The sequence below is a fragment of the Leuciscus leuciscus genome (genome assembly GCF_965113295.1).
Source record: "Leuciscus leuciscus genome assembly, chromosome: 5".
Lineage (NCBI taxonomy): Eukaryota > Metazoa > Chordata > Actinopteri > Cypriniformes > Leuciscidae > Leuciscus > Leuciscus leuciscus.
This window is the reverse complement of record NC_138729.1, coordinates 53100631-53123017: the sequence shown is the minus strand read 5'-3', so window position 1 is coordinate 53123017 and position 22387 is coordinate 53100631. Positions and strand designations below refer to the sequence as shown.

The 22387-nt window shown below is 38.1% G+C and overlaps 1 protein-coding gene across 5 annotated transcripts in view; it reads left to right on the top strand.

Annotated features, from left to right (window-relative positions):
• Positions 1-22387, top strand: part of ythdc2 (YTH domain containing 2) — a 44647-nt gene that overhangs the window by 8161 nt on the left and 14099 nt on the right. For 2 of the 5 annotated variants that reach the window (XM_082171207.1, XM_082171206.1), the window contains exons 9-26: positions 551-658; positions 2285-2433; positions 3022-3157; positions 4517-4643; positions 5647-5712; positions 5944-6122; positions 6988-7084; positions 9666-9753; positions 9842-9922; positions 10047-10129; positions 10317-10422; positions 11637-11756; positions 12118-12390; positions 12544-12670; positions 13330-13535; positions 14657-14846; positions 16543-16652; positions 19087-19234. In XM_082171207.1, the coding sequence (XP_082027333.1) occupies positions 551-658; positions 2285-2433; positions 3022-3157; positions 4517-4643; positions 5647-5712; positions 5944-6122; positions 6988-7084; positions 9666-9753; positions 9842-9922; positions 10047-10129; positions 10317-10422; positions 11637-11756; positions 12118-12390; positions 12544-12670; positions 13330-13535; positions 14657-14846; positions 16543-16652; positions 19087-19234 (2394 nt within the window). Of the gene's footprint in view, positions 1-550; positions 659-2284; positions 2434-3021; positions 3158-4516; positions 4644-5646; positions 5713-5943; positions 6123-6987; positions 7085-9665; positions 9754-9841; positions 9923-10046; positions 10130-10316; positions 10423-11636; positions 11757-12117; positions 12391-12543; positions 12671-13329; positions 13536-14656; positions 14847-16542; positions 16653-17639; positions 17688-17927; positions 17976-18142; positions 18836-19086; positions 19235-22387 lie in introns of those variants that run through there. The other 3 variants (XR_014206334.1, XM_082171208.1, XM_082171209.1) reach the window with 3 other exon arrangements.

Sequence of the window (22387 nt, the reverse complement as noted above, 5' to 3'; positions counted from 1 at the left end):
GTCTCACACATGAATTATGTTGAATATCTGTCAGCTGTTAAATTTAACTACACAATTAGATAATACCAGTTTAGCTCAACCAATCACCAAGCAATGCATCATTGTGTTCAGTCTGTGTGTAAAAAGAGCATTAGCAATTAAAGACAAAACACTTCAGCAAAACATGATCAGCTCAAAGTGTCCCAATCATTTTTGGTCCCAAATGTTTATAAATGTCACTGGTAGTCCCTGAATGAAGAATATTTGGGTATAATATCTCACAGTTTACTTTATTTTGCTCTCCTCACTTACATAAATGAGCTATAGTGTCCTGATCACACTAGTAGAACATCTGGTGTCTGAATAATGTTTGGTTTGACTGTATATCAGTTCTATAATTTTCTTTATTTTGATACTTCCTTAAATGTGCATTTTAATAACACTTCTGTGCCACCTCAATTCAAATGAATAACCTTAACTCTGATTGGAGCAGGACCCTGATAAACACCAAACATGCATGTTAATGTGATAATGTGATGTTCTGAATAATAACGTTGACTTTTCTTTGAAGTCGAAGGTTGTCCATACGAGGTCAAGCAACTCTTTCTGGAGGATATCCTGCGGACCACCGGATACACCAACAAAGACATGATCAAATACAAGAAGGAGGCGCAGAAAGGTGACGCTAACAGCTCAAATACAGCAGCGCTCGACCGTCTGAGTCTCTTCTGCTCATCAAAGCTGCGTTAATTTGATCAAAAATACAGTAAAAATTGGAAATATTATAATTTAAAAGAGCTGTTTTCTATGTGAATATATAGTAAAGTGTAATTTATTCCTGTACATTTTCAGCATCATTACTCCAGTCTTCAGTGTCACATGATCCTTCAGAAATCATTCTAATATGATGATTTGATGATCAAGAAACATTTATGATTATTATCAGTGTTGAAAACAGTTATTTTTATGGAAACATTGATTCACTACTATTAGAAATTGATACTTTTATTCATCAAGGACGCATTAAATTGATCAAAAGTGACAGTAAAGACATTTATAATGTTACAAAAGAATCTATTTCAAATAAATGCTGTTCTTTTGAACTTTTCTATTCATCAAAGAATCCTGAAAAATAAAATGTTTGACTGTTTCCACAAAAATATGACCTGTTTTCAACACTGATAATAATCATACATTTACATTTTACATTTACATTTAGTCATTTAGCAGACGCCTTTATCCAAAGCGACTTACAAATTAGGACTAAATTCAGCGAGTCATCATAAAGAGGCAAAAGCAACAACAACGCAGGAAGTGCTCAAAATACGAAGTTCAGGTATTATTCAGAGTAGCATAAGCCTGATAAGTGATGTTACAAAGGGAAAGGAATTTTTTTTTTTTTTTTTTTTTTCTCTATAAGGTTAAGTGCTCACGGAAGAGATGGGTTTTCAGCTGTTTTTTGAATGTTGTCAGGGATTCTGCATTCCGGATGAGGGTGGGGAGAGCGTTCCACCAGCATAGAACTGTGAATGAGAATGTTCTGGAAAGTGATTTTGTGGCTTTCTGTGATGGAACCACGAGATCATAAATGTTTCATAAATAAATGTTTCATAAATGTTTCACGGTATCATAAATGTTTCTTGAGCGTCAAATCATCATATTAGAATGATTTCTGAAGGATCATGTGACACTGAAGACTGGAGTAATGATGCTGAAAATTCACAGGAATAAATTACACTTTACTAGATATTCACATAGAAAACAGATGATTTACATTATAATAATATTTCACTGTTTTTCTGTATTTTTGATCAGATAAATGCAGCTTTGTTGAGCACGTCTTTCAAAAACATTAATTATTTCAAACCTTTGACCAGTAGTCTAAATGAACAGTCATAGTTAAATAATGCACTTAAAGTCAAGCCACCTTTATTTATATAGAGCTTTAGACATGTATATATATATATTGTTTCAAAGCAGCTTTACAGAGATAACAGGAGAATAATGCAACAAAGTTTGTTTCTAGAAGAAAATAGCGTCACAGTCCAGCTTAAGTAAGTTCAGTGATGGCTCAGTTTTGTTGTTCATTTATATATATATATAGCCGCTCTGGAGTAAACAGTGATGTCATCGTCCAGCTCAGTTCAGTTCTCATATAATGCTGTCAATGCAGGAGATCAATAACATTGTTGAATATTAAATTAAATGTACTCATCTAAGCAAGACAAAGGCAAAAAACAAAAACATTTTGCCAAACAAAAATGATTAGCGTACTGAAGTCAGGGCGTGTGTGTTTCCCCTTCAGAGGAGCGGCAGCAGTCATCTCTGACGGAGTGGTGTGAATCCCATCAGGACGACCCGGAACCAGAACCGGCCCGGGAGAAGACGCCATCTTGTGTCCTACAGGAGAACGACCTCCTGGATGATGGCGGAGACAGTGTCTTCAGTCAGACGGTCTCTCCTTATGCTCTCTCTCACATCATCACTCAGTGTCAGTCCTATATCAGTGCTGGGCGCTATACCGGTTCATACCGAATACCGGTGTTTATTTTTGTCATGATATGTTTTATATACCGCAATGTATGTCGCTTAAAGGAACATGCCGACTCTTTGGGACTTTATCTTATTCCCCGTATCCCCCAGAGTTAGATAAGTCCACACACACCCTTCTCATCTCCGTGCGTGCCGTAACTCTGTCTGACACACCCACCGCTAGCCTAGCTTAGCACAAACACTGGAGGTAAATGGCTCCAGCTAGCATACTGCTCCCAATAAGTGACAAAATAACGCCAGCATTTTCCTATTTACATATTGTGATTTGTATAGTCACACGAAAAGGTCACATGAGACAAAGCATCTTCTAACCGTACACACACTGGGAACTATATTCTCAGCTCTGAGTGAACTCTCTGCTCCTCGCTACAGGGCTTCTCAGGCGCTTGCAAAGTAGTAAAGCCAACATGATACGATATTTTTTGCCCTATCGCGACATTCTTCTCTCCGTTTTAAATGTGAGAGCGTCTCTTTTCTCTGTGTCCTCAGAGCGAGAAGGACGTGGCCACGTTAGAGCCGTGGCTCCTCAGGGAAATGGACGCCTGCATCTCAAACATTTTCTTGAACCAAGACGCTGACGCCTTCACACAGCTCTTCAATCTCATCCTGAACGAGAACATCAGTGGTAATGAAGGCGCACACACACTCACACAGCAAAACATGCTTTTCTTACTTGAATTATGACATAAGAAATTATGTCTTGTTATCTGGGGGGGGGGGGAAATCTAAATTAAGTGAGTTTTTGCTTAAAACAAGAAAAATTATCTGTCAATGGGGTCAGAAAAATAATCATGTTTCTGTTTGAATTAAGAGTATGTTTTTACATCCAAAACAAGCCATTGGTAGAATTTATAATCTCCTCATTCAGCATTGCCTGACAGATTTAGATTACCTAAAAAATGAATGGGAGAAAGATTTGAACGAACGAATTTCAGAGACAATGTGGCAGAAAATTATTAAACGGATCTATTCATCATCTATTTGTCAACGTCATGTGGTTGTACAATTTAAGGTGGTACACCGGCTCCATTGGTCGAAGGTTAGGTTATCTAAATTCAGACCAGAACTAGATCCTATTTGTGATAGATGTAGGCAAGCTCCTGCTAGCCTTTTACACATGTTCTGGACATGCCCAAGTTTGTATAACTTTTGGAAATTGATTTTTGACGCATTTTCAGAAACAATAGGAGTCCCAGTAGAACCATCTCCTTTTCTTGCTTTATTTGGTGTTACACCACAGAACATGCACCTGAGCAGCTATAATTGTAAAATGGTGGCCTTTTGCACACTTCTTGCCAGAAGATTAATATTGTTTAAATGGAAAGACTCTCTTCCTCCCACTTTTTCTCATTGGATTAAGGAGATTATGCAGTATCTTAAACTAGAGAAAATAAGATACTCTCTTCAAGGGTCTGTCCAGAGATTTTATGCAATCTGGCAACCCTTCTTGACATTTGTTGAAAAAATCAAGTAGAGAATACAGTCCCAAAATTATTTTTATCTATATATGTTTTTTTTAATCTATTTTATGTCTATGTATGTGTATTTATGTATCCTTTTCTAATAATCTTTACAAGTGTTGTCTTTTTTTTTTTTTTTTTTTTTTTTTTGAGATGGGTAGAGGGTTGGGTTGTGTTGGGGTTTTGTTGTACACTGTACTGTTTCAGTTCTCCTTTGTTTTTTTGTATGTTGTAAAATCTTGAATAAACAGACCTCACTTAATTTAGATTTTTCCCCCAGAAAACAATTTCTTATGTAATTTCACTCATCTAGTAAATGCGTCTTGATTTGAGAATTTTTAGACATTTGGACTGTAAACAAGACAAAAATACTGAGTAAGAAAAGCATGTTTTTCAGTGCACACACACTCAAGCGCTCTCTGAGCTGAAGCCCGGTGTGTGTTCTTCACGTGTGTGTGTTGGTGCTCTCTGAGCTGAAGCGCGTGCAGTGTGTGTTACTCACGTGTGTGTTGGTGCTCTCTCAGTGGATTATAGGCACAGCGAGACGAGCGCCACCGCCCTGATGGTGTCCTCGGGCCGAGGGTTTCTCAGTCAGATGGAGCAACTGCTCAGCATGGGTGCAAACGTCAACATCAGAGCCTCCAACGGCTGGTGAGCACACACATACCGCTATAAATATACATATATTACATATAAGTCCTCCTGTAGTCAATCATTTCATCCCTTAAAACTCATATTTGTTCACCAAAACTAAACAATAAACAAAACAACTTTATTACTGAAGTACTAAAACTAAATATTAAAGTGCTGTCAAATCGATTAATCACATCTGACATATTATGTTTGTTTATATAATATATGCGAGTCTACATATAATATTATATTTATATATTTTAATATATGTGTGTGTATATATATATATACTTGCATATATATCGCATATATTCATACATAAATATAATATATATAGACACACATATTATATAAACAAACTTTGGTGTTAGATGCAGTTGTATATGATTAATCGATTTGATAGCACTACTAATAAACAAAAATGAGTTAAAAAAAATAGACACAATTTTTTTGTGTGACAAAAACACACAACAAAATTACAAAAACTTTATCAAAAATTATAGTGAAAACAGTTCATATAAAAATTTCTTTTTTTTTCAAAATATTAACGAAATTATAATAGTATACCAAAAATACTACTAATATAAAATATAAAAAAAACAGCTAGTTGGCCATGTGGCTCTTCTCATCTTAGTTTAGTTTCTGCAGGTCTTAAATCAGAGCAGAAAATCTTACATTCATAAAGTCATGGCATTAAATTATGCAATATTAGTGTTGCTTTCCAGCACAAATATCTGAACATTCTTAAATCAAGATACATCTTCTGAGCTCACTGGCAAATATTCACTTATTTAATTTTTTTAGCCAGAAAATTACATATAAACTAAAACAAATAAATAAGAATGAATAAAACTAATATATTAATATTATTTTAAACAAATAATATATTTGTTATTTTACAAATTTAAAACAAACAAACAAACGAATAAAAATGACCAAAAAACACAACAAACTGATTATAACTTATAAATTGAAATCATAGTGAAAATTCAAATTACTGACAGAAACTGTAATACTTCAGGACGGCTCTGGACTGGGCGAAGCGCTTCAAGCAACCCGAGGCCGTAGATCTGCTGGAGTCCCACATGTAAGAGCTGTGCTTCACTTACCTTCCAAACACTCCAGAGACGATACAGTGCACTGTGTGTGTGTGTGTGTGTGTGTGTGTGTGTGTGTGTGTGTGTGTGTGTGTGTGTAATGGGTAGGGTTTGTGTATGAGGACAGAATATACAGTTTGTACAATATAAAAACCATTACGTCTATGGAGAGTCCCCACGAAGGTAGTAAACCAGACGTGTGTGTGTGTGTGTGTGTGCAGATGGGGTGTTGAAGCGGGTCGTCTGGACGAGGCGTCTCTGGTTCAGTCCTCCACATCTGATCTGAGCTCTGAGGACCAGGAGCTTCTCAAAGCGTATCATCACAGCTTCGACGACGAGAAGGTCGACCTGGACCTCGTCCTGCATCTGCTCTTCAACATCTGCCAGAGCTCTGACGAGGGTGAGGCCGTTAGCTCAACTAGAGGATTCGTCACTTCAGAATTAAGATGTTCATGAAGATAAATGAAGGTTTTTGAGGAAAACATCCCTCATTTTCTCCATATAGTGACTTCAATGGGGTCCAACGGGCTGAAGGTCCAGATGTGAGTTTCAGTGCAGCTTCAAAGTCTCGACACGATCCAGTCGAGGAATAAGAGTCTCATCTAGACAAACCAGCCCACAGTTTATAACAAAAATAAACATTTATATACTTTTTAACCACACATGCTGGTCTAACACTAGCTGTGATGCGCCACACATTACGTAATCAGGTTGAAAGGTCACGCGTGTCGTAGGCGTAAAAACCAACCCAGTGTTTATAAAGCCGTGTAAAGTCAAACGCCATTTGCAAAAAAATTTAAATAAAAGGTAAAACAACGATGTCGGACGATTCTGAAGTTGGAGGAGAAAACGAGATGGAGTTTTTCTTCCTATCCTACATTTATGAGCCGGAGCACACGTGACCTTTTAACCTGATTACGTAATGTGTGTCGCATCACAGCTAGTGTTAGACAAGCATTTGTGGTTAAAAAGTATATAAATGTTTATTTTTGTTATAAACTGTGGGCTGGTTTGTCTAGATGAGACTCTTATTCCTCGACTGGATCGTGTCGAGACTTTGAAGCTGCACTGAAACTCACATCTGGACCTTCAGCCCGTTGGACCCCATTGAAGACACTATATGGAGGAAATGAGGGATGTTTTCCTCAAAAACAATATTTTTTCGACTGAAGAAAGAAAGACATGAACATCTTGGATGACGTCGGGGAGAGTAAATAATCAGGACTTTTTTTACAAGCTTTATTTACAAGTGTTGTCATCCTCAGGCGCGGTGTTGATTTTCCTGCCCGGCTACGATGAGATCGTGTCTCTGAGAGATCGCATCGTCTTTGATGATAAAAGGTTCACAGATCACCAGCAAAGGTGTGTGAGTGTTTGTAGTGTGTGTTTCCTTCCTGTTCTAATGCAGTATTCAGCCGGAAATAATGCAGGGACTTTATCCAGAGTGTTTTCTATTGAAAATTGCTTCCGCCATAAAAAAAGATGTCAGAATTGTGAGACATAAACTTGAAATTGTTGAAATTGAACTCGGAATTATGAGATATAAACATAGAATTGTGAGACATAAACTTGAAATTGTTGAAATTGAACTCGGAATTATGAGATATAAACTTGGAATTGCTGGAAATTCAGTCCGAATTGTGAGATATAAACTCGGAATTGCGTAAAATAAAATCTAAATTGTGAGATATAAATTGGAATTGTGGGAAATAAAGTCAGAATTGCAGGAATTTAACTCGGAATTGTGAGATTTAAACTCGGAATTGCGGAAAATTAAGTCAGAATTGTGAGATATTAACTTGGAATTGTGTAAAAAAACTAAATTGTGAGATATAAACTTGGAATTGTGGGAAATAAAGTCGGAATTGCGGGAAATTAACTCGGAATTGTTGAGGTACAAAACTCGGAATTGCGTAAAATAAAATCTAAATTGTGAGTGTTGTGGCAATTTAATTCACTAAACAATCATCTTTGGCGTAAGAGACAGTCTGGAATCAAATGATCATTAAAAAGTAATTTATTCTTGCAAGAAGGCCCAGTTGCCACACAGAAGTCACAAGTACAGTCTGTGGAACAAGTGCGACCAGGAGAGAGAGGCAGGCCAGTCTTTATACTGTTATCTTCAAGGTTCTCTAAACACTCCATAGATGGATAAGACACTCCACCAGTGATCCTATTATACACTGAACTTTAGTTTAGCTTAACTTACAGCCTGCAAGTCCTAAATTGGACACCCTTTGACCTTAGGGGTCAGGGCCTCGGCGTCTCCCCCTCTTCTCCTGCCTCACAGAAGTTCCACATCAATCATTATATCACATGGTCAGCAGCACACATAGAAGTCAATCCTGTGTATGTTAATGAAAATCAAAGTAAGTAATGAAAATCAAAAATCTCCCATTACATGAGATATAAACTTGGAATTGTGGGAAATAAAGTCGGAATTGCGGGAATTTAACCTGGAATTGTAAGATATAAACTCGGAATTGCTGGAAATTAAGTCCGAATTGCGGGAAATGAACTCAGAATTGTGGGAAATTAACTCCGAATTGCGGGAAATTAACTCCGAATTGTTAGATATAAACTTGGAATTGTGGGAAATAAAGTCAGAATTGCAGGAATTGAACTCGGAATTGTGAGATTTAAACTCGGAATTGCGGAAAATTAAGTCAGAATTGTGAGATATTAACTTGGAATTGTGTAAAAAAATCTAAATTGTGAGATATAAACTTGGAATTGTGGGAAATAAAGTCGGAATTGCGGGAATTTAACCTGGAATTGTTAGATATAAACTCGGAAATGCTGGAAATTAAGTCCGAATTGCAGGAAATAAAATCAGAATTGCGTGATATAAACTCGGAATTGCAGGGAAATTATCTCGGAATTGCGGGAAATTAACTCAGAATTGCGGGAAATTAACTCAGAATTGCGGGAAATTAACTCAGAATTGTGAGAAATAAACTTAGTATTGCGGAAAATGAACTCAGAATTGTGAGATATAAACTTGGAATTGCGGAAAATTAAGTCAGAATTGTGAGATAGTAACTCGGAATTGTGGGAAATAAAGTTGGAATTGCGGGAAATTAACTCGGAATTGTTGAGGTATAAACTCGGAATTGCGTAAAATAAAATCTAAATTGTGAGATATAAACTCCGAATTGCAGGAAATTAACTCCGAATTGCGGGAAATTAACTCAGAATTGCGGGAAATTAACTCAGAATTGTGAGATATAAACTTAGTATTGCGGAAAATTAACTCAGAATTGCGAGATATAAACTTGGAATTGCGGAAAATTAAGTCAGAATTGTGAGATATTAACTCGGAATTGTGTAAAAAAATCAAAATTGTGAGATATAAACTTGGAATTGTGGGAAATAAAGTTGGAATTGCGGGAAATTAACTCGGAATTGTTGAGGTATAAACTCGGAATTGCGTAAAATAAAATCAAAATTTTGAGATATAAACTCGGAATTGCCGGAAATTAAGTCAGTATTGCGGGAAATAAAATCAGTCAGAATTGCGAGATATAAACTCGGAATTGCAGAGGAAAAAAGTCAGAATTGTGAGATATAAACGTGGAATTGCCGGAAATGAAGTCAGAATTGCGGGAAATAAACTCGGAATTGTGTGAAATAAAGTCAGAATTAAGAGATATAAACTCGGTATTGCGGGGTAAATGAACTGGGAATTGTAAGGTACAAACTCGGAATTGTGGGAAATTAACTCGGAATTGTGGGAAATAAAGTCAGAATTGCGAGATATAAACATGGAATTCTGAGAAAAATGTCTGAATTATAAGATAATTCTTGTACCGTGATCACAATTACCTTTTAATTTTTTTATTACGTGGCGGAAACGAGCTTCCAGTCTTTTCAGTGTTACCAAGCTTAAGAAATGTCTACATCTGTAATATTGTATTGATTGTGAGGAACTGTCGGTCTTCAGGTTTCAGGTGTTCATCCTTCACTCCAGCATGCAGACGTCAGACCAGAAGAAGGTTTTGAGGAACACTCCTAAAGGGGTTCGCAAGATCGTGCGTATATCTCCCTCTCATATCTATAAACTTCACACACACACTCTTTACATGCGAACATCTCACACACACTCCTCTCAATCCACAGATTCTCTCGACCAACATCGCAGAGACCAGCATTACGGTCAACGATGTCGTTTTTGTCATCGACTCCGGCAAAGTTAAAGAGGTTTGGTTGTTTTTCTCCTGCTGATATAGTAGTATAGTATGATATAATATTTTGTGAACATATTTTTCTAAATTATCTTCTTATTTGCTTCAGTTCTGTTTTACTTTATTTTTTTCTGTTACAGAAAACCTACGATGCAATGAATAACGTGACGATGCTGAAGATGGTGTGGATCTCGAAGGCCAGCGCTCTGCAGAGGAAGGGCAGGTGAGCGTGTGTGAGAGCGTGTGTGAGAGCGTGTGTGAGAGCGTGTGTGAGAGCGTGTGTGAGAGCGTGTGTGAGAGCGTGTGTGAGAGCGTGTGTGAGAGCGTGTGTGAGAGTGTGATTGTGTGTGTGTGATTGTGTGTGTGTGTGTGTGTGTGTCTGATCGTGTGTGTGTTTGTTTGTCATTTAGAGCGGGACGCTGCAGACCAGGGATCTGCTTCCATCTCTTCAGCCGTCTGAGGTTCAACAACATGCTGGAACATCAGATTCCACAGCTACTGCGCATGCCTCTACAGGTATACTTAATAATACCTATACTAATAATTAATTTGCATAATGCCAATCTTTGGACTTCAGTCCCACGCCATCGTTACTGTTCGTATCACTGTGATCAAGAGCTGAGATTCAGATATGATAATGAGCGTTTGGTGTCTGACCAATCAGAGCAGAGCATCTCTCAGAGAGGCGGGGTTTAGAGAGACTGAATCTTCGATGGAAGCGTTTCAGACACTGAGAGGAAAGAGCTGATGCTGCAGTGGAGATTATGAGGACATTAAAGTGTTCTTGATCTTAGATGCGTGTGAACCTGTTGTAGGAGACGCTAAACATTAGGAGCCTTTAAAATAGCACAATAGAGGCACTTGCTAAACATTTTTGTATTATTATTTTATAAATTAAATATAATTACATATATTAATAATAATAATCTAAGTTAAATAATAAAATATTATTAGTTTGTAAATATATTTAGTAAATGATCTTATCTTCCCTTCTTCCCTCAATCTTATGATATTTTTCTTGTATTGTTCTGATGTGATGTCACTGATGTTTGTGCACATGACAAACAAACTTGAAACTGAAACAGTCTGATAGGGTAGAACATTCAAACTGTACTGCATTGCTGTCACATGAACATCATATCGCATGTTTTAAGCAAGTCCAGTTATCATCACACAAATAAATACAGGCGTCTTGTATGTTAATCCAGATTGGAGTAAAACGTCTCAACTTTTGACATTCTGAGTCAAAAGAAAATCATCATTAGAAGGTCAAGCTGATTGTATTGCATTGTGGGATCAAGTACATAACTTAGTTTGCTTGTATATAGCACTTTAGAGAAGCACATCATCTCACAGAAGGAGGAGCTCAGCTGTCCTTATGAAGTGAGTTTGGAGTAAAAGCATGTTATCAAATGTTGTCTTTTGTTGGACAAGAGCTTCATAAATGCTTCTCGTGTTTGGAAAGATGTTTGACACGTGTTGCTTTTTCAAATGCACGTTATAAGCGACTCAAACTCAGTGCTTTCAGAGTGAGCAGCGTTTACTGAGCCGTACGGCACTGACAAGCTGCACATAACTAATAATCACAGCCTTTGCGATTTCAAAATCACGATAAGACAACTCGGTTTAAGTGCGATTCCATGTAAATTGCGATTAATCGTGCAGCCCTTGTTTCAAAGCAGCTTCACAGAAATGAACATGACAAAAATAACTGTGTGTGTGTTCCTCAGGAACTGTGTCTGCACACTAAGCTCCTGGCTCCCGTCTCCTGCCCGATCGCTGAGTTCCTCTCGAGAGCACCTGAGCCGCCGCACCTGCACACGGTCAAACACGCCGTGCAGATGCTCAAGGTCACACACCTTTCACATGCAAACATTACAGTACAGTCATAATCAGATCGGTGCTTCAGAAGAGCCTTCATGTGAAAACAGAAAACAGACCGATCTGAAATGGTGCAGATGAATAATCTGATGGGTCATTTTGAATAATTAATAGATAATAGCTTTTTTTTTAAGCAAAAACTAACTTTATTTTTTATTTTTTATTTTGAAAACAAGATATCATTTCTTATGTAATTTTACTCATCTAGTAAATGCATCTTGATTTAAGAAATTGTAGATATTTGGACTGGAAACAAGACAAGAATACTAAGTAAGAAAAGCATGTTCTGGAGTGTAATTGAAACCCCTGCTGTCTGACTCCTCCACGCAGACCATCGATGCCATGGACCCCTGGGAGAACCTGACGGAGCTGGGCTTTCACCTGGCCGACCTGCCAGTGGAGCCTCACCTGGGGAAGATGGTTCTGTGTGCGGTGGTTCTGAAGTGTCTGGACCCGATCCTCACCATCGCCTGTACGCTGGCTCATCGAGACCCGTTCGTTCTGCCGGCTCAGGCCGCTCAGAAGCGCGGAGCCATGCTGTGCCGGAAACGCTTCACCGCAAACACCTTCAGCGACCACATGGCCCTGCTCCGGGCCTTTCAGGTCAGAAATATTACTGTAATAACCACAGGTCAAAAATATTACTGTAATAACTATATTTTTTTAATCTCTATATAGTTGTTATTTTAGTATCATTCATGTACTGTTATAGGTTTTATTCATGATGTTTTATTCAGTTGTTGTTGTTGTCTTTAGGCGTGGCAGAAAGCTCGCAGTGACGGCTGGGAAAGAGCGTTCTGTGAGAAGAACTTCCTCTCTCAGGCCACGATGGAGATCATCGTCGGGATGCGGACTCAGCTTCTGGGACAGCTCCGAGCCACAGGTCAAAGTTCACAACCGCATCTTTTACAGCGAGTCTCCAGTAGGCTTGCTACGATAGTCGGTGTTGACACCGTCTTACATCACTTGCCCACTGCGGCAATAATTGTATTATTATTATAAAATCATTTAGTTCAGTTAGAGATCAGTCACTACAGTTAAAAACTGAACATAAAGCGTGAGTCGAACGAGAGCACAGATCAGCAGCAGGAGTCAGATTTCATTAAACACAAGAGTGAGAAGCTGACTGACAAGATGATGACGGAATATCTGGTGTCAAAGTGAAATGTAAAAGCGCCTATTTAAGCAAATTTGTTTTGATGTTGTGTTTTTCATTAAGAATAATAGGCTAATGAGCTCACGATTCAAGCAATCCGCCCCTGAATTTGGCGCTAATTTAAAAGCGAAACTAAAATGCGCACGGGTCATAAGGGTCGTCAACGGGAGAAGAGCGAGCTTTTTTCCATAGGAATGAACTGAAACGCTCGCTCTGCTCCACACCATTATAATGGCCGTGCGGACGCGCGCATTTAACTTTCGCCTTCAAATTAGTGAACGAGACAAAAATACTGAGTAAGAAAAGCATTTTTTGTAACAGTTCAGACAGTCTGTCATCAGTAAGAGTTCTCAGCCGTGAACCGAAACACTGGTTTGTCTCTGCAGGTTTCGTGCGAGCGAGAGGTGGCGGGGACATCCGGGATGTGAACCAGAACTCGGAGAACTGGGCCGTGGTCAAGGCCGCGCTGGTTTCTGGGATGTATCCCAACCTGATCCATGTGGAGCGGGACAGCATGAGCCTCACGGGCTCCAGAGAGAAGAGGGTTCGCTTTCACCCCACATCTGTCCTGAGCCAGCCGCAGTACAAGAGGGTCAGTGTGGAGAAGCAGAGAAAACCCTTTCAGAGAAACTATATATATATACTGTATACACACTGCCATTCAAAAGTTTGGGAAATAATTAAAAATATACTGTTATAGTATTTATTAGTTTTTATTTAAATTTTTTCATCTCTATATAGTTGTTATTTTAGTAACATGCAGATATTATTGTAGTTTTTGTAAATAATTTGAATTGGTAATTAACTTTTAGTAATTTTGTTATTTTTGTCATTTTTTTTAGATCGCTATATAGTTTATTATTTTAGTATCATTCATATGCTTTTATAGTTTTTATTCATATTTTGAATTAGTTTTTATTTTTCGTTTACAATTTTTTGTTTTTCTTATCTCTATATAGTTTTATTTTAGTATCACTCATATATTATTATAGTTTTTGTTAATAATTTTGAATTAGTTTATTTTTATATTTATCGATTTCATTTGAACTTTTAGTAATTTTGTTGTTTTGTCATTTTTATTATTTTTAGTTTTTTTTTATCTCTATTTAGTTTATTATTTTAGTATCATTCAAGTTACAGGTGAAAGTTCACAACAAGTTCGGTAAGATTTTTTATGTTTTTAAAAGATTAGTAAAATTGTGAAATATTATTCTGATGTAAATCATCTGTTTTCTATGTGAATATCTAGTAAAGTGTAATTTATTCCTGTGATCAAAACTCAATTTTCAGCATCATTACTCCAGTCTTCAGTGTCACATGATCCTTCAGAAATCACTCTAATATGATTCACACTGATATCACTGTTTTCAACACTGATAATAATCATAAATGTTTCTTGATCATCAAATCCTCATATTAGAATGATTTCTGAAGGATCATGTGACACTGAAGACTGGAGTAATGATGCTGAAAATTGACAGGAATAAATTACATTTTAAAATATATTAAAATAGAAAACAGTTATTTTAAATTGTAATCATATTTCACAATATTCCTGTTTTTTTTCTTTTTATTTATAATCTAATAAATGCAACCTTGGTGAGCAAAAGAGTTAAAAAATATTAAAAATCTCACCGATCCCAAACGTTTGAACGGCAGTGTAGTTCTATATAATAACATAATAGTTATTTTCCTCCACAAATTTGTACCCAGATCCCTCCAGCCAATGGCCAGGCAGCAGCTGTGGAGTCCCTGCCCTGTGATTGGCTGATTTACGACGAGATGACGCGCGCACACAGGATCGCTAGCGTGAGATGCTGCTCTGTTGTTACACCCCTGACCGTCGCTATATTCGGAGGATGTGCTAAACTCCCGAGCTCCGCCTTACAGGAGCACAGAGGAGGTGACCAGGACTGAGACAAAACAAGCCTAACATTTTCTCTATAAGTGTACTTAAAGGTGCAGTGTGTAATTTTTAGCAGCATCTAGTGGTGAGGTTACAAATTGCACCCAACAGAAGTTACGGTGGCCGACAGGAAGTGATGTCGTCGTCTGAGACCGACGTTAAACAATGAGGTTTCTTTACAGAGATAAATTAAGAAGTTATATTAACTTATTCAGTAAAACGATATGTTATTGCGAATATTATTGTTACGTGTTCATCATTGTGTCAGTGTTTTATCCGCTGGCTTTAGCTGAAGCTTCTCTGCACGAAGAACAACATCGTGACGAAACGCGTTTGTCCGTTCAGGGCCACCGTAGAAACATGTGGATGTAAGCGGACCCGCGGTGTGTGTAGAGAGAAACGCATCATTCTAAGCTAATAAACACATAACGCTTCATTATGTAAGGTCTTTATACACCACTGAACACATAGTTATGTTTATGATAATGCATTTCTGTCATCAGATCCTCCTAAATATTAAAAAATGCAGAAGAATTACAATTACACAATGCACCTTTAATTCCTTTTATAACTTTTAATTTTCCTTGCTTTTTATTTTGTGATTATTTCAATTCCTTTCTGTGTAAAGCACTTTGAATTGCCATAGTGTCTGAGATGTGCTGAATAAATAAACTTGCCTTGCCTTATATATCGGCCCTCATATCGGTATTGGCCAATATCGGTTCATTTTTAATGTTATCGGTCTGATAAGAAAATTTGGCCGATATATTAAAGCTGATAAATGATGTATTATTTCCTTCAGCTGAGACACTTCAGATGCGACTGTTCAACATGATGATTATGAAGTGCTTGAAATATGATTGGAATCACTTCAAAAAAGGAAAACACAGTTCAGTGCAACATGTGCAGCGCAAGCCTGTCATATCGGCTACATAACATTATCATGAGAACATTATAATTGTGTGTTTGGGACATGGATTTTAATGATGATACTTTTGTTTTTGTAATCAGGCTTTCAAAAATTATATGAAAATTTGGATTTAGATTTATCGACCGATATATCGGTTATCAGCTTTCAAATATAAAGAATTATCAGTATCGGTATCGGCCACAATTTTCATATCGGTCCATCCCTAATACTTCTAAATCTAAAACTATTATAAGTAGGGATGCTCCGTTATAAAAATTGTGGCCGATAACTGATAATTCTTTATATTTGAAAGCTGATAACCGATATATCGGTCGATAAATCTAAATCCAAATTTTCATATAATTTTTGAAAGCCTGATTACAAAAACAAAAGTCTCACCAGTAAAATCCACGTCTCAAACACACAATTATAATGTTCTCATGATAATGTTATGTAGCCGATATGACAGACTTGCGCTGCACATGTTGCACTGAACTGTATTTTCCTTTTTTGAAGTGATTCCAATCATATTTCAAACCATAATCATCATGTTGAACAGTGCGCATCTGAAGTGTCTCAGCTGAAGGACATAATACATCATTTATCAGCTTTAATATATCGGCCAAATTTTCTTATCAGACCGATAACATTAAAAATGAACCGATACCGATATGAGGGCCGATATATCATGCATAACTATCTTATGAGTTGTAAGTATGTGAGATGCTGCTAGTATATACAGCTGAACACTGATGTCACTGCGTGTGTGTGTGTGTGTTTCAGCCGCTGACGGTGTGAATGACAGCAGTGACAGTGAGATGGAGGATCGAGCCACTGCTCGTCTGGCTCACATCAGCATCGACGAGTGGCTCAACTTCAAACTGGACCAAGAGGTCAAACTCTTTCAGCTCAAACTAACATCCTTCTGATAGGCTGCATTCAACCGAAAATTCAGTCAAATCCTTTTTGGAACGATTATTTAACTTTAAAAATAATATTAATAAAATTAATAACAATATACAATAAAATAAAGCAATTAAAATCTATATTTTACATAATTATACGATATCTGTGTCCATTTGCAGTTATTAAATTTCAAAATCCTTTTTAGAATGATTATTTTATAATATTTTTTTTTAAATATTATAAATATAAAATAAAATTGATTAATAACAGCAATATACAATAAAATAACAATAAGGCACTTTGAACTTGAATTTGAATAAATTAAAAAATAAATATATATATATTAAAAATTAAAGTATTGTAAACATAAAATAATATAATTAGAATAAAAAAGTTTAATTAGATTAATAACAACAATATACAATAAAATAAACCAATTAAAATCTATATTTTACAAAATTATACTAATTATACTGTCAGTTTGCTGTTATTAAATTGCAAAATTGTTTTTTGGAATGATTATTTTGTTATTAAAAAAATATATTAAAGTATTATAAACATAAAATTATATAAATAGAAAAAATGTATTAGATTTATAACAACAATACACAATAAAATAAGGTAATTAAACTCCCTGTAACTGTGTGTGTGTGTGTGTGTGTGTGTGTGTGAGTTGGTAATCATCACGTTGTGGGGACAAAATGTCCCCACAAGGATGGCAATATCCGAAATCCTTGTTCGTGTGGGGACATTTTTTGGTCCCCATGAGGAAAACGTCTTATAAATCAAAAAAGTGATGTTTTTTCGAAAATGTGAAATTGCAGAAAGTTTTCTGTGATGGGTAGGTTTAGGGGTAGGGTTAGTGTAAGGGAATAGAATATACAGTTTGTACAGTATAAAAATCATTATGTCTATGGAAAGTCCCCATAAAAAATGAAAACACTACATGTGTGTGTGTGTGTGTGTGTGTGCAGATGGCAGAGCTGGTGTTTGGGCTCAGACAGTAACTGTGTGTGTGTGTGTGTGTGTGTGTGTGTGTGTGTGTGTGTGTGTGTGTGCAGATGGCAGAGCTGGTGTTTGGGCTCAGACAGTAACTGTGTGTGTGTGTGTGTGTGTGCAGATGGCAGAGCTGGTGTTCGGGCTCAGACAGTAACTGTGTGTGTGTGTGTGTGTGTGTGTGTGTGTGTGTGTGTGTGTGTGTGCAGATGGCAGAGCTGATGTTTGGGCTCAGACAGTAACTGTGTGTGTGTGTGTGTGTGCAGATGGCGGAGCTGGTGTTCGGACTCAGACAGTAACTGTGTGTGTGTGTGTGTGTGTGTGTGTGTGTGTGTGTGCAGATGGCAGAGCTGATGTTTGGGCTCAGACAGTAACTGTGTGTGTGTGTGTGTGTGCAGATGGCGGAGCTGGTGTTCGGACTCAGACAGTAACTGTGTGTGTGTGTGTGTGTGTGTGTGTGTGTGTGTGTGTGTGTGTGCAGATGGCGGAGCTGGTGTTCGGGCTCAGACAGTAACTGTGTGTGTGTGTGTGTGTGTGTGTGTGTGTGTGCAGATGGCGGAGCTGGTGTTCGGACTCAGACAGTAACTGTGTGTGTGTGTGTGTGTGTGTGTGTGTGTGTGTGTGCAGATGGCGGAGCTGGTGTTCGGACTCAGACAGTAACTGTGTGTGTGTGTGTGTGTGTGTGTGTGTGTGTGTGTGTGTGTGTGTGTGCAGATGGCGGAGCTGGTGTTCGGACTCAGACAGTAACTGTGTGTGTGTGTGTGTGTGTGTGTGTGTGTGTGTGTGTGTGTGTGCAGATGGCGGAGCTGGTGTTCGGACTCAGACAGTAACTGTGTGTGTGTGTGTGTGTGTGTGTGTGTGTGTGTGCAGATGGCGGAGCTGGTGTTCGGGCTCAGACAGTAACTGTGTGTGTGTGTGTGTGTGTGTGTGTGTGTGCAGATGGCGGAGCTGGTGTTCGGACTCAGACAGTAACTGTGTGTGTGTGTGTGTGTGTGTGTGTGTGTGTGTGTGTGTGTGTGTGTGTGTGTGTGCAGATGGCGGAGCTGGTGTTCGGACTCAGACAGTAACTGTGTGTGTGTGTGTGTGTGTGTGTGTGTGCAGATGGCGGAGCTGGTGTTCGGACTCAGACAGTAACTGTGTGTGTGTGTGTGTGTGTGTGTGTGTGTGTGTGTGTGTGTGTGTGCAGATGGCGGAGCTGGTGTTCAGGCTCAGACAGTAACTGTGTGTGTGTGTGTGTGTGTGTGTGTGTGCAGATGGCGGAGCTGGTGTTCGGGCTCAGACAGTAACTGTGTGTGTGTGTGTGTGTGTGTGTGTGTGTGTGTGTGTGTGTGTGCAGATGGCGGAGCTGGTGTTCGGGCTCAGACAGTAACTGTGTGTGTGTGTGTGTGTGTGTGTGTGTGTGTGTGTGTGTGTGTGTGTGTGCAGATGGCAGAGCTGGTGTTTGGACTCAGACAGCGCTGGCAGAGTCTGTTCCTGCGCCGGATCCGCTCTCCGTCTAAAGCCTGTTCTCAGCTGGACGAGGCCACGATCCGCACACTGGTGTCGGTGCTGTCGGCAGAGGAGCAGGTCTCAGGTGAGCTACACCTTTCCTTCTTTCACAGTGTGCAGTGTGTGATATTTAGGAGGATCTGATGACAGAAATGCAATATCATAAACATAACTATGTGTTCAGTGGTGTATAAAGACCTTACATAATGAAGCGTTATGTGTTTATTAGCTTAGAATGAGGCGTTTCTCTCTACACACACGTTTCTACGGTGGCCCTGAACGGACAAACGCGTTTCGTCACTATGTTGTTCTTCGTGCAGAGAAGCTTCAGCTAAAGCCAGCGAATAAAACACTGACACAATGATGAACAAGTGACAATAATATTCGCAATTGTTTAACTGGCTACTCTCTGCGGTCTCAGACTACGACATCACTTCCTGTCGGCCACTGTAACTTCTGTTGGGTGCAATTCACAACCTCACCACTAGATGCTGCTAAAACTTACACACTGCACCTTTAAGTCCAATAATCGACATCCCCGAACAGTTTATCTAGAATAGAGTTCAGTTACAGTTTAGAATAATTTATTTAAAAATAAATTACACAATTCAGCATTAGAATAATCTCTGTAGTCAATCGGTATAATCTGCAACATTTTAATTAGTTTACATGGTTATAAAAAAATGTAATCTAAAAATAACAGGGAACGTTCCGGGAACGTTCTCTTTAGGTTTTAAAATAAAATCCGATTAAATAATCTCTGATGATGACGTTCTCTGCAGGTTATAAAAAATAAAATATTATATTTTATTATTCTTATTTATTTTTAAGACTCTCGTTCATCTTCGGAACACAAAAGAAGATATTTCTGATTAAATCTGAGAGCTGTCTCACTCCTCCATAGGCTTCTCTGTTACTGAAACTTGCCGGTCCAGAAAGTTAGTAAAGACTACGTTTAAAATAGTCCAGTGACTACAGCGGCTCAACCTTAAGTTTATCAAGCCACGAGAATACTTTCTGTGCGCTAAAACAAACAAAAATAATGACTTTATTCAACTCTTCATGTTCTTCTGTGTGTGTCTGAGTGAGTTCAGGTAGTGTAACAGCGCAGCGCAGAGAAGCCTATGGAGGAGTGAGACAGCTCTCAGATTCAATCAGAAATATCTTCATTTGTGTTCTGAAGATGAACGAGAGTCTGACGGGGTTGAACAACATGAGGGAGAGTCATTACTGACAGAACTTTCATTTCTGGGTGAAAGAACCCTTTAATAAATGCATGTTTATTAATCGCTAGAGCACCAAAAGTAACGGACTGCAGCTTTCAGGAGAACGATCATATTACGCTAATTTTATCCCCGATCCCCTGGCTGACCAAAACATGGGTTTTTGACCATGACAGCATTTAAAACCAAACACAGGACCAGACTGACCCTGTCAAAGATCTCTCCACGCACTGACCCAATCACTCACGGCCAGCAGCGATCCTCACACTAGCCGCGTGTCTATTACCCTTCAAATTGCGCAAATTGAAATTGCGAATTGAAAACACGCCCAATGGAAGCACGTCAATTTAGCAAAAACTCGCATTTATCGCAAAACAGTTTTCCTGCTCGCATGAGGAGGTTTATCAGGCAATTCCAAAAAGAAATATCTCGCAAAACTGCAATGGAAACAGTTTTTGCACATTTCCAGGTCAGCTGACATAGACGACGCGCAGAGATGGGCATAAATACATGGAAATGTATTTAAAATACAAATACAAAATACTGTGTGGAAAAATGTATTTAAATACAAATACAGTATTTTGTATTTTGAAAATACACAAAATACTTGTGAAATTGGCCATCCAGTGCAGGGATAGGTCACAGTGAATGAAGAAACTACATAGGCCTACTGACTTATCATTCCTAACCTCATCTCTGCCCTCTCTTTCTTTCTTTCTTTCTTTCTTTCTTTCTTTCTTTCTTTCTTTCTGGCAATTACAAATAAACTTATGCAAAATAGCAGCCATTTATATACTTATTTCTGGTTACAATGTAGTCTATTACTTGTGGTGAACACTATTAAAAAAATCATACTGTATGTAAAACTGTGGGAACCTTTAGCAAAGAATATGGATGGGCGATATGACCAAAATCTCAATTTTACTTCACAGTAACAATATCATGGTTTCACAATTCTCCATATCAGTTTTGATTCCACAGCATAGACTGAATTTCAAACTCTTTTGATTTTTTTAAAATAAATAATTAATCAGAGCGTCATCTCACATTCCCTTTAAGAGCAGGCGCGCTTGTTCCATGGCGGATTGCTATTATAACGGCGGATTTGCCAGACGCACGCCAGGAGCGGTTCACAGCCGAGGAGACCGACGTTCTCGTCAGGGCCGTAAAACACAGAGAAGTGACATTGGGGATGGAGAAACACACACACATTAGCTTCGGTTAAACAGGCGTATGATAATCTGGGTAAATGTGTAAGCTAGATTTATGCCTATTTTTCACATCTTCATGGACACAACAATGATTTCCCCTGAAGTCCACTGAGCGCGTAGCCTGGGTTTCCCGATGCTGCCTTGCTCAAATGAGACTTGGTCTGACGTTAGCCAGGCTACTGAGCGCGGGTGCAAAATAGGAATGATACATGCATCGGTGTACAAAGTCAATTGTGCTGGGTGCAAGATAGGGCCCGTAGTGTCATATCACCCAGCCCTAACATGCAGTAATGCTTTAAACACATTTGACAAGCTAGTTGATCAAAATAAACAACCGGTCAAGACTGATTGGCTTACGCTATTTTCCCACTTGTCTCTGCTCTTTTATTCTTTCACGTTAACTGAAGTGAATAATGCACTATTTTAACTTTAATCAACAAGTAGAATTGATCATGACATTCTCACCTTATTCCAAAAAAAAAAAAATCACTGATCTAATGCTGAGCTAGTGAATGTCTGAACTAGTTGATGCACAAAATCAATACCCTGATAAAGAGGTTGACTGGCAAAAAGTATTTTATGTATTTTGAAAATACAAAAATACTCATCTTAAATGTATTTAAATACAAATTACATTTGATTTTTTCCAAAGGCTTTAAAATACAAAATAGTATTTTGTATTTCAAATACGTATTTTAAATACATGTATCTGAAATACTGCCCATCCCTGACGACGCGGTGTGATTGGACAGAATATGAGACAGAGTTCTTTATTAAACTCATATAAGACAAAATAATTACAGG